General features: G+C 39.6%; 1 protein-coding gene across 2 annotated transcripts in view; it reads left to right on the top strand.

Annotated features, from left to right (window-relative positions):
* The window catches only part of DENND5B (DENN/MADD domain containing 5B), a 267015-nt gene that overhangs the window by 235498 nt on the left and 18671 nt on the right, over positions 1 to 12846 (top strand). For both annotated transcript variants that reach the window (XM_006874749.1, XM_006874750.1), the window contains exons 13-14: positions 6908 to 7036; positions 10827 to 10948. In XM_006874749.1, the coding sequence (XP_006874811.1) occupies positions 6908 to 7036; positions 10827 to 10948 (251 nt within the window). The remainder of the gene's footprint in view (positions 1 to 6907; positions 7037 to 10826; positions 10949 to 12846) is intronic.

Raw genomic sequence — 12846 nt, 5'->3', positions numbered from 1 at the left:
AAAAAAAAAAAATCATTTAGGGGGAGAACAAACAATATGGTGGATAGGGTAGAAGTGTAGTGAGGAGCTCCATCAGCAACAGCACAGAATACCTGGACAAAGTAGGCTCAGGGGATGGTCCCAGAACTCTGAACCACATATAAAGGAATTTTTAGAAAGTTGGAAGGCTTACAGATGTAAAAGAAGCAAGAAATACAGTGCTTTCTAATCCAAAGCACTCAACTGCTCCCTAAGTGGCCATCTAAAGTGAGACCAAACCAGGGGAGGATCAGAGCAGCCATGGACACCTGACAGAACCACGGAAATAAAGAAGAGTGAAAAGGGAAGCCCATCCCCTGATCACATCTACTTGGAGGTAATCAGAAAGCATAAAAAATACCAAAACACACACCCATCTAAGTATTAGGGCCACAATTAACTACTGAGTATGCCCAAAAAACAGAAACAGACAACCATATCAGCACATGTCCAGAAATGAGATAAAGTGACTAAGACAAGTGAGCTAGAGGTAGACCTACACTCCATACTGGAAGGAGGGCAGGCTTTGGAAATGCCTGAGAAAGAATTCAGAAAAATGATTATAAAATGTATCAAAACACTTTATAATGGACTTGAGAAAAATAAGAAAGAAGTCAGGAAAGTGCTACAGCAACAATCAAATAAGGTAGATACAGCATTAGAAACAATTCAAAACCTACAGAAAGAGGTCCAAACAATTAATAATAGAATATCAGAAATGGACAGTACACTGAAAGGACAAAGGAGTAGAATTGAAGAGATAGAAGCCAGAACCAGTGAGCTGGAAGACAAATCTCTCAATACCACTAAGATAGGAGAACAAGCAGAAAAAAGGATGAAAAAATCTGAAGAAGGTCTAAGATTCATGTTGGACAACATGAAGAGGAATAACTTAAGAATTATCTGCATTCCAGAACAGGAACAATCACAGAAGTCCACAGAAGAGATAGTTGAAGAGCTTCAGGAAGAAAATTTCCCTAACATCCTGAAAAGTGAAAAGATACGCGTTGAAGAAGCTCAACGAACCCCAGGAAGAATAGACCCTAAAAGAAAATCACCAAGACAGATCATAATCAAGCACTCCAAAATTAAAGACAAGGACCGAATCCTGAAAGCAGCTAGGGAAAAGAGAAGTATAAAATACAAAGACAAGCAAATTAGAATAAGCTTGGATCGCTCAACAGAAACCATGTAGGCAAGAAGGCAATGGAGAGACAGATGTAAAACCCTGAAAGAAAAAAAAAACAACTGCCAACCAAGAATCCTCTACTCAGCAAAGGTGTCAATCAAATAAAGTGATGTAATCAAAACATTCCAGGATAAACAGAAGCTAAGGGATCTTGCCAAAGCCAACCCTGCAATGAAAAACATCCTAAAGGGAGTTCTGTGGACGAGAACCAACAAGAATTGACAACAATCAGAGATTGACGTACATAGCAGCATCACCCGAAACTCAATCGACAAATGGAAGCGTCAAGAACAAAATAAAACTATAAGAACAAATTCAGAGGATCTGAGAGGTCAGTCTATGATCAGAACAATTACAGTGTGAAAGAAGGTAAACACAGAGGAACAGAGATCCAGGTGGTGAGAAGGTCATGTAGATTACAGGATAAAATAAGCTGTCTTAAATGGAGGGAAAAGTTCTTGGAATATAAGGTAACCACAACGGTGGGGTTGGGATGGGGCGCTTAGGGGGAGGTGGCGGGAGGCGACAGTAGAGCACAGGGTAAGGGCCGACATCATAGTTTGGATGTTGGGGAGGACAATACAAGAAGGGGGAGGAGGTGGAAGAACAAGGTAGATAGGGGAACACTGAGGTTTGCATGGGCTAAGTGGGACAGAGGTAAATAGTGATGCATGCTGAACCTTGGAACAACAGGGCTCTGTGATACAGGGATCTAGGCATAGTTTGAGGAAGGGAAATAATACTGAGATGCTTGACTGTCTTATGAATACTGATTTCCCTGGCCTTCTATTATAAAATAGACACTTGAGTAGGATAGAAAGGAGTGTCAGGAAACATGATTACAGAAAACTTGTAAGCCCATCTTAAGCCTGTAACTGATTGGAATACCTAAAAGGGGTTCTAGAACTTGCCCAGTGAAATAGGCCTCTTGCGGAGCTTTTGCATGTATAGGACCTTAAGTGGAATTCTGAGCCCCATCCAGAACCTTCTGAGGTGTGACATTTCCACTAGAAAGGACAAGCAGACCAGCCTGGAACAGCTAAAGTGACAGAGGAAACATCTTCAAAGAAAGATCATCAGGAAAAACCCAAAACAAAAATGTCAGTATGACTGGCTACTACACGAATAATAAGCAAGCTGTTTGCTGGGAAGCCATCAAGACAAGCAATCAAGTTTCTTCAAAACAAACCCCACTCTAAGATTGAAACTCAAAGGGAACACATGAGCAGGCATGTATATAAACTTGCTGGCAACCACATTGGTCTACTAGTGAGTGGAAGAGGGGGAAAGGCAGCAATAAAGAAATGGTCTGAGTTCACCCGTGGTCCATTGACTCCCATTGATATGGAGATGAGAGAGAAGAGGAAAGGCTGGTTGGTCCAAAGTGTGATGAGACCTGGGGACACCTGAGTCCATGGACAAGAACATAGCCACAGAGGGCTAGAGCTGAGAGTGAAGCATCCAGCTGATATGAAGTGAGGGGAGATGCACAAGAACACCCAAACTTGCAGATAGTACCCATTTGACCTAGCTTTGATGGCTTGATAATCAGAACTTGACTAGAGGAAGATTTAGAAAAAAAGCACAATTTTTGATAAAAGAAACAAGGGTAAATTGCTACAATTTGATGAACCTGACCTATACTCATGGAGGTAGTAGCTCAAAATACCAGCAGAGAGGGAAGGAGTCTTCACATCAAGTATCAGTCCTGTCCCCTCTGTACAGAGGGTAGATAGAGACAAGCAACTTAGACATTGGCTACCTAAAATGAGGGGGCGATAAAGGCACAAAGTAACTGGTTTACAAGGTTTCAAGAGGGAGTTTAGTTTAAGAGTATATGGGGTAAGAAAGAATCCCCACTGAATAGTTTTCATCTTGTCTAGATGGGTCTGGTGAAAAGAGATGGGGATAAGATTCTTGTGATTCAATAGTGAGTAATTGTTATCATGACTAATTGTGACTGCCACAATTGTAAAGGTAGAAGTTTTGCAACAAAAACAGGGGAGTGGTTAATCTTACAGTCCAGAAATAAAGGGCCCTACCTAGGACCATCAAGGGAGAAGAGCACAAACGGAATGAGAGACCATATGGAGGCAGATAGGGACATGGAGAGGGGGAGCGGCTGAAGACTCTAGATTTTTGGGAAGAGAGGGACTAAGAGATAGGAGGCAGACTTGTAGAATGTACCCTTTGGAGATGTCGATTACTATATATGCCTGAGTGTTTTTAAAAAATAAAGAGCTAAAGTGAATAGAGAGAAATACTGTTAACTGATGGTACATGGAGGGGATTGTAATCATTGTGAAGAAACAAGTTGTGTGATTTGTTGAATGTAAAACTAATGATCTGCCCTGTAAAATTTCACTCAATCTACAATATTAAAAAAAAAAAATCATTTAGCCCGTTCAAACTACTTTTGCCAAAAGGGAATCTAATGGCGGCATATGAGGGTGATTTAGAATTTAAGAACAGGAACTGGATTGGACGTGTTCTTGTCCTAAGGTTACCTTCTCTATCTCACTAAATCATTTCTGCCTCTCCCTACACATGTGCTGCTTCTCTTCTCCTCTCTCCTTCCTTTTCCTTCTCTATTCTGCCTTCCCCTTGCTTCTCTTCATGCTTTATTGTGCACATGATTGCTCACGCCCTGGCTCAATATCACTTCTTATTTTAACCATGTAACAGTAACTGACTCTGTTTTCCAGAATACTAGTTCTCAGTGTTTGAGGAAGAATCTGACAGGCTTAGTTTAGATCAGAAATATGCTTCTCTTCATGCTTTATTGTGCACATGATTGCTCATGCCTTGGCTCAATATCACTTCTTATTTTAACCATGTAACAGTAACTGACTCTGTTTTCCAGAATACTAGTTCTCAGTGTTTGAGGAAGAATCTGATAGGCTTAGTTTAGATTAGAAGTATGCTTCTTATCTAGTCGGTTCTAGCTGAGGAATGAGGAGTGTGGGAAATCAGAACCCTTTGAGATCGTGGTGGTACCTGGAGTTTTTCTTTTGGAGCTATGGAAGAAGAATCTCTCTGAGAAGAAAATGTGAGTGCCAGGAAGAAGCGGTTGGTAGAGAATGGACAGCATGTCCAGGATAATGCCTGTTATCTCATTGACCTTGGGCGGGTCACTCAAGTCTCTCTGAGTCTGTGTTCTCATCATTAACGTGTAATAATGATGCTTTCTCACCTGTGGCTCTGACAGTCAGGTATGACAAAGCACATAAAAATGTTTCTAAAAAGCTTTATACCAGTTAGAAACAAGTCAAATAAGGAAATTTCATAGCATATTTGCTGGGGTGTTTTGTAAGTTAACAGAATCTATTTTGGAAGCAATACTTAATGATATTATGTTCAGTACCATAACAATTTCCTATGATGGATTATTTCAATTAAGAAAAGATTCAGATAATATAATTACACATTAAAGCATAGTTAGATATAATCGATTTATTTAATTCCTATTTTATGCTAAGGACATTATACTTGGTCCTATGAGGGAACAAAGAAGGAAGCAATACTACTCAGAAGTATTGGGCTCTTTGCCCTTGGGCAGCACTCATGCAGCTGAGAAAAACATATACCAAGAGAGGATGGTAAAGTACTAAGAGCAGTGCCTAATTAGCACATTAGATGGTAGAAATCCACAAGTTAGGAAGGTCATTGAAGACTACCTTGGTCAAACAGAGGAAGCTGGGATATCAAAGATGAGTGGACTCAAATAAGAAACTAGAAGAGAGTAGGTTAGATAACAGGCTGCAAAGTCTTGTAAATCAGACTCTGGAATATGGTATATACTTTCATAGGAAAATTAGGTAGAAAGAGCTAGAAGCCAAGGGTTCGAGGAGTGCCCACCTGAGCAGTTCAGGCTCTGTCCTATGAGCTTTGCAGGTTTTTGAATGAAGAAGTGACATTAAGAAGGTCGTCTTATAGGCCGATTGACTTTCCTGATGCCAGTGAACAAGATGACCTTGAGGAAAAGAATCTGAAGGCCTCATCTCCCAAAACAACTATGCCTTCAAAAAAAAAAAAAAAAAAACAGAACTATTCTATGATGAGAAAGCTGATTACTGTCTAAGATAGGTTTTGCTTTATTTCAGTCCTTTCCCATTTCCTTAGATTTTTTTCAAATTATAGTTAATTTCCATTTTGCCATTGTTTACCAACCATGTCTCCAGAAATTAAGTCCAGAATAAAACTAATTACAGTAGATTTTACTGTTTTCAAGTAGGAAGAGTACTTGAGGAAAGTAAGTGCTATCAAGTTGGTTCAGACTCATAGGGATCCTGTGTAGGGTTCCCAAGGGGTGGCTGGTGGGCTTGAACCACCTACTTGCTGCTAGCAGGCCAGTGCTACGGTGCCACACCAGGACTCCATAAATACTGGACACTAAGTGCCTGACTGACATGGCTTCTTCCCCACATGATCATGTGTGATTGTATTAGCCCTTGTAAATAAAAAAATCTGTCAAAATAAATAAAATTTAAAGTCTGTCATAAATTCTAAAATACGTATATATTAAAAATAAGGTGATGTTGGCTGTGCCCCACAAAATGACAGCAGAATTTTTCTATCTCATCATCTGACTTATTTTTAAGCCACTTTTTAGTGTGTCTTTGCAATGTAATGTAATACTTTGCATCTTTCTCCAGGGTATTTGATCATACATTAGCTCTTATGGCTGAAGACTTAAATCTTCTGAGCCAGAAATTTGGATAAGAGAGAGAGGGAGTATGAGAAGAGTGTCAGAGAGAAGATAACGTGCATGTTTTTCAGGGAGGATATTCTTCAGTCTGAATACACAGATTCAGCAGAGAAAGGGGTTGTTACAATATTTATTAGAGCCAGCATGAGTCATTCCTGATACTAAAAAAAAAATCAAAGGAGAAGTGGTAGGTCACAAAAACAAAGACTTCAGTGACTCACTGTAATGATTTTACAGTTGCCCATGCCTTTCTTGTTCATTCCTGTCACCCTTAGGAGGAAAAATAATAATATAGAAGGGTAAGTTCAGTTCTGCTGGGAGTAGCATTGACATTTACAGAAAATATGAACTTAACACCTTCATATAACATTTCGAGGGGCTTCAGCCACAGTTTGTTTTTTGGGTGGGTTTTTTTTTTTTTTTTGTAGCCAGGCAAATTTTCATGTTGCTCTAATTTTTAAGAATTTTAAATTTATCAATACAATAAAACTTGATTTCTCCAATGTGATAGAAAGTAAGATTGTACAGTTTCTACATATTGTCCAGGGTTAAACTGAAAAATAAATCAATGGATTAAAATGTAGCAGATATTTACTTAAGCTATAGAACAAATACTTTGAATAAGAAGCTAAATATTTAGCATGTTTTCTTTATTTTTTCCCCCTGATCATCAGAAATAGCCAAGTGTTAGCTTATAGATCTGTGAGCTAAAACAGGGCTGTAATGTCTGAAAAAGTGAATGAGTGTTAAATGCTTTGTCTTAAGACTTTGCTTATGTACTTGTGTTGTAAATGATCCTTCTGATGTGATGTGAGGCTGAATTTATGATTCAGATTGAATTTATGAAGGTTTAATCAACATAAATTGTGTATTATCGTCTGCTGCTGTTTTTAAGGACAAAAGAACTGTACCTAGTATTATAACTCGTTAGTTCTTTTCAGTTCAAGGTTATCCTTAGGATTTACATCTCTGCTATTGCTGCTGTTCTTTAGGCATATTCAAAACATGAGTGAGATCAAGACTGATGTTGGACGAGCTCGGGCGTGGATCAGATTGTCTCTAGAAAAGAAGCTCTTGTCCCAGCATCTCAAACAGTTGCTCTCTAACCAGCCACTCACCAAGTAAGAAATCTCCTCTTGTGGCATTTCTGTTTTAATTACTTTATGTGCTTGTAGGATAAATTGTATAAACTAACAGAAACTGATTTCTTAGTAAGAATCATTTATTCCTGATTGCATGCATTCTTTCCTAATGGCACGTGAGCTTCAGAAACCATATATCTTGACATAATACTTGATCCTCTCTGGGAAGCGCCATACATTTCACAGGCAAAGACCGGATTATTCCCCTCTAATCAGAGTCCTGGTGTGGCGTTGTAGGATAAGCACTGAACCATAGGTCAGTTTGAACCACAAGGTCAGCGGTTCAAAGTCACCTTGTAAACCCTTCATAGGGTCACTATGAATTGGAACCGACTCAACTGCAATAATAACAAATTAGAAAAAAGTTAGCTAGTCCACACAAGCCAAGAATAGCATCCAAAAGATAGGCTAAACTATGTAAACCTTTTATTTTAAAGGACACAACAAAAACCTGTAGTAGCAAAAAAAATTTTTAGATGTCTACAGGCAATGGCTTCTGAGAGTTGCCAGTACTTACATTTATTAGTTTAGAGCCAGGAAACAGATCAGGTACATACCGTTTATTGTTAACCTTTTTGTTGGTTTTCTTTCAGTCTATCAAGAAAGCCTCTCAGATGAAATGAATCACCCAGATATGTATACTAGAGCTAATTTGAAGACTAAGGACTTTGTGTTTTCAAGGGCAAAAGTATGCAAAGAATTCAACAAAGAACTCAAGCATGACAGTCTGCTGAAATCTTATCATAGTTACCCAGTTCTTTGTGTAGTTTTGCATTTGTAGTTATCATCCTTAGATTACTTACGCCAGAGCATTTTAGGATGAATCTTAAAAACTACAAAGAATAGGTCTGATAAAGAATGCAGTGGTAGAGTATAATGTGTCATCCTGACTTTGTTTTCTTAAAATTGACTTGTTTTTGTGATTATAAAACTAACTTATGTCCACTTGACGTATACTTATGGATGTAGTAGTTCAAAATACCAACTGAGAAGGAAGGAGTCTTCACATCAAGTATCAGTCCTGTCCCCTTTGTATACAGGGTAGATAGGGACAGGCAACCTAGACATTGGCTACCCAAAATGAGGGGGCGATAAAGGCACTAAATGACTGGCTTACAAGTTTTCAAGAGGGAGTTTAGTTTTAAGAGTGTGTGGAGGAAGGTAGAGTCCCCACTGAATAGTTTTCATCTTGTCTAGATGTGTCTGGTGAAAAAAGATGGGGATAAGATTCTTATGATTCAATAGTGAATAATTGTTATTATGACTAATTGTGACTCTCACAACAGTAAAAATAGAAGTTTTGTAACAAAAATGGGGAGTAGTTAATCTTACAGTCCAGAAACAGAGGATCCTAGGACCATCAAGGGAGAAGAGCACAAGCAGAATATGGGACCCTATCCAGAGAATCAGTGGCACCAGAGATGGAGGCAGAGATGACGACATGGAGAGAGGGAGCAGCTGAGGACTCTAGGCTCATGGGAAGAGAAAGACTGAGTGCTGGCGGCCAGGAGACAGGCTTGGCAGAATATGCCGTTTGGTTGTTTAAATTATTATATATTCCTGTGTATTTTTGTGTGCACCCTCCCCTTCCCCCCCCCACAAAAAAAACACAGGGAATAGAACAAATACTGTTGAATGATGATGCACGGAGGAGATTGTAATCACTGCAATAAAATAATGTTGTAAAACCAATGTTCTCCCATGTCACAGTAAAAACTAAAAAAAAAAAAATCCATACCCTTTGTGATCAAAGTACAAAGAAATAGATGATAATCATGTATAATCCTACTAAAGATGGGAGTCCTAGTGTGGTGTTGTAGGATAAGCACCGAACTGTTAACCACAAGGTCAGCAGTTCAGACCCACCAGATGCTCCTTGGAAACCCTATAAAGGGCTGTTATGAGTTAGAACTAACTCCGTGACACATAACCACCACCACCAAAACCAAATCCTATACAGGGTAACAGTGAGTTGGAACCGGCTCAACAGTGCTTAGCAACAACAACATACAAAGATGAATTCCTTAGTATTTTACATATTTTCTGTGCTCTCTCCTATACGTGTTATTTTAGTGGATATTACACTATATTTACATTTCAGTATAATTCTTTTCAGTTTGTTATATATCATAAACACTTCTTTATATCAAGAAGTTAAGCTTTAAAGTCTGAATGCCTGTGTTCAAATACATCACTCATAATTTACGACATGATTAGGTTGTTAGGCAAAATGGACATTATGCTAGAACAAGGAGGCAGCCTCAAGAACCTGGACTTCAGACATGCTGTATCTCCAACACCCCTATGCTCTAGACCCCAAGGCCTTGCCATCTAGGACTAGTGCTCAAGTGGATCTCAGCCCAGGGGCTAGACTAAGAGGCACTGTAGATGACTCTGGGGCTTTGGCAACTGGCAGGGCTGGGAATCAAAACAGTTGATGGGGCTTGTTATCCATGCTCATGTCCCCACAGCCTCCACATCCACAGCCCTAGCTGCCTGCTGCTGCCCCATAGACCAGGAAGGATCTCTACAGAAACGAGTACCACAGTACTGGTCTTGGAGGGTTTGTAATCTGAACGTGAGTGCTTGGAGACTAACAGTTTTCAGAAGTGGAGCTCAGTAGCTTGGTCTGTTGAGGAGGAAAGGGCATCTAGCTTTGTCTCTAGCTCCTAGGCCCCATGATACCCCCAGTACCCTTTCCAATGCAGGACTTGGTCCATCAGATTGCTTGAGGAGAGGGGAGCAGTAGTAGCAACCTCCCCAACCCCCACCTCCTGCACCCCTCCAGCTACTCATTGGCCCTTCTCAGAAGGGCTCCCTCGGAATCCGCCTGTTGTTTCTTTTGTACAAAGAGCTGCATGGTGACTCCAGTGGCGGAGATGGGACCAGCAAAAGGCCTCTGGAAAGCTGGCAGCTTTAGCTGAGGCCTGACAGACATGAGTGGTTCTGTGGGCCAGGAGCTGGATACGGACATAGTCGATTTTTTACTGTTGTGATACATGGGAAATATAAGAAAACAAGATCCTTGATAAGTGAGGACTAGGTGTACTTCCTTTACTATTTTCTATCAGAGTGCCCTAGAGTGTAAGATATTTAACTTCTTTATGTCTGTGTTTTTCCCCATCTATAAAATGTGAATGATAATAGACTTATTTTATAGGGTAGTCATGAGGATTAAATATATTAACACCTATGAGATACATAAAAAGTGCCTAAATATAAGTGCTTAATAAGTTAACTACTCTTTATTGATAGATTTCTTCCAAAACTATTTTTAATAGCCACACACAGTTTTAACATGTATATATACGATGACGTATTTTTACTGGTGGACATCTATGAATTAATCTTTGTCCATATCTTGTATAACCTCCTTAGGATTGAGACCTAAAAAATAAAATTAATGCATCAAGGGGTGTGACTTGTTTAAAATAATTACTGCCAATAGTTTGTTTTCCTGCAATGTTCAGCCTCACCAGCCATTAGAATAGCTTTCATTGCCCCTTGTCAGCACTGACAATCACTTTTTCAATTCTTACTTAGTGTCATTTATAAGATGGATTCATGATTTTGTTTTCCTTAAATTACTAGTTAGGTCTGAAAGGTACAGATTAACTATCTGTTCATTTTTGTGACTTACCTGTTCTACAAGATAAATTTTCTACCCATAGATTGTGTAAGTGGATAAGTATTTAAGGAAGGCATTTTAAAACATGAAAATTGACTATACTGTTGTCTGAGGTTTTGTGCTTGTTGTCCCCTTTCTTAGGAAGCTTTATAAGCGGTATGCTTTTCTACGCTGTGAAGAAGAAAGAGAACAGTTTCTTTACCATCTCCTTTCCCTCAATGCTGTGGACTATTTCTGCTTCACCAGTGTGTTCACCACTATCAGTAAGTCTGCAGAGTCGACTGTTAAGTGAATAGTTGAATAAAAGAGTTCATGTTTTTCACAACGAGTCATACCATAGTGGATAGCACTGTGTGTGCCACCCAGATCTCTGTGTAGAGATGAAGTGCATTCTCTAGATGCTGGGAGTGCTTCCAGAAGACAGCCCTCAGGTGTCAGCCCTGTGGAGATCACCTCATCGATGGAAATGTCTTACCAGAGGTGGTATGCTTTTCCAGGAGCAGCCAGCACCCAGTGACTGATCAAAGCGCTGCCCCAGAGCTCCCCAGGAGGTCAGCTGACAACCTTGTTGAGACTGCATCGCAGCTCAGCTTCTCCCTTGGCCAGTCCTGCTTCCTTCTGCGTGTTGACCCCAGGAACACTCTCTAATCAACTTTCCAATATTAACCTCTGAGTCAGAATCTGCTTTCCAAGAAAAGAGGAAATGCTACCTAGGATGACTGTTAAATGTTTTATTACAAATATCTCACTATCACAAATAAAACACAGAGAGTCCAAGAATCAAAGTAGGATCATTATAAGCATGAGTTAAACTATGATGACCCAGAAAGACTTCAGGATCTTGCTGGATCTGTAGAATTGTAATGGGGAGACAGGCCCCCTGAAAAAAAAATGATTGGCAATTCAAACCCATCAGCTGTTCCGTGGGAGAGAAGACCTGGAAGTCTGCTCCTTTAAACATCACAGCCTAGTGAGCTTTATGGGGCATGTGTATGCTGTCATATAGGGTCACTGGGAGTCTGAATTGACACAGTAACACAATGGGAAAACATGCTGATGAAAGATGGATTATTAGTAGAATGTTAAATTAAAACATTTATCCTATGCACCATTACTAATTCTTATTCGCACGGGTTCCCCTTCCCTTCCATGAAGAATTTTTACTTAATATCAGTTTGGAATTATGTTCAGTCACAAGTATCTGAAACTTGGAAACCAGTGGATTAAATAAATTAGTAGTATAATTTTTCGTACATAATCCTGAAACGTCTGGAGGTCTGTAGTCCACAGTTCCATCATGGGCCTTTTCCTCAGAGACTCCCATAGAGTGTCCTAATCACCTCATCATCACAAGATGCTTCTCTTCTCAATCCAGATTCCAGCAGAAAGGAGAAGGGAGCTCCCAGGAGGAAGGGAACAGGATCTATTTTAGAAAAGCAGACTTTTCTAAGAAACCCCATTAAGTATCATGCGGGCTTTAGCTGTAGTCTTTGTAGTAGAGGCAGACAAGGAAAAGGGAAATTGGAATGGGTTAGACCAAAGACAGATCTCAGGTGTGGCAGGCAGATATGTCATGTGTCCTGTGTACCGTATGAAGCGGGTACCACTAAACAATTTGTTAACCATGTCAGTTTCCATCACCAGCTGTGAGAGATCATTCCGCAAGTCAAATCTAATACTCTGATATTTGAGAGCCTTCATGGGTCAGGGGATACTGTGTAATCTTACACTCCTGAATATAGAAAGAGAAGAAACTGTGGGGGTGGGGGACCAGTTTTCATGAGTGAAAGCAAGGAAAGTAATTTTCATGTGTTAAGTAAAAGATGAATAAGCTTGACGTAGGTTTTTGAGTTGATATAATGGGAAAATTATGTAAAAGATGGGTTTCAGATTTTTGGACAGGAGTGTAATTTCAATGTTATTTTCTTCAAATGCACCTTTGTCTGAAATCAGCCTATAATATCTGCCAAGCTACTATTACTCGTATTAGTTTTCTACTGGTAAAAGAATCTAAGATGTTATATACATTTAAAAGGTAAGGATTCACAGCAGATATAGTTAGGAGTCTTAAAATCCTCCTCTTATCTGCAGATTTCCTGCCAGAGTAGCCTTTTCAATGTGAGGAATTGATAACTCAATGAAAGAAGAACTTTGAGTTTAA

This window comes from Chrysochloris asiatica, unplaced genomic scaffold, assembly GCF_000296735.1.
Source record: "Chrysochloris asiatica unplaced genomic scaffold, ChrAsi1.0 scaffold00299, whole genome shotgun sequence".
NCBI lineage: Eukaryota > Metazoa > Chordata > Mammalia > Afrosoricida > Chrysochloridae > Chrysochloris > Chrysochloris asiatica.
Note: the sequence above shows the minus strand (reverse complement) of the source record. Positions and strands in the feature narration are given on the sequence as shown.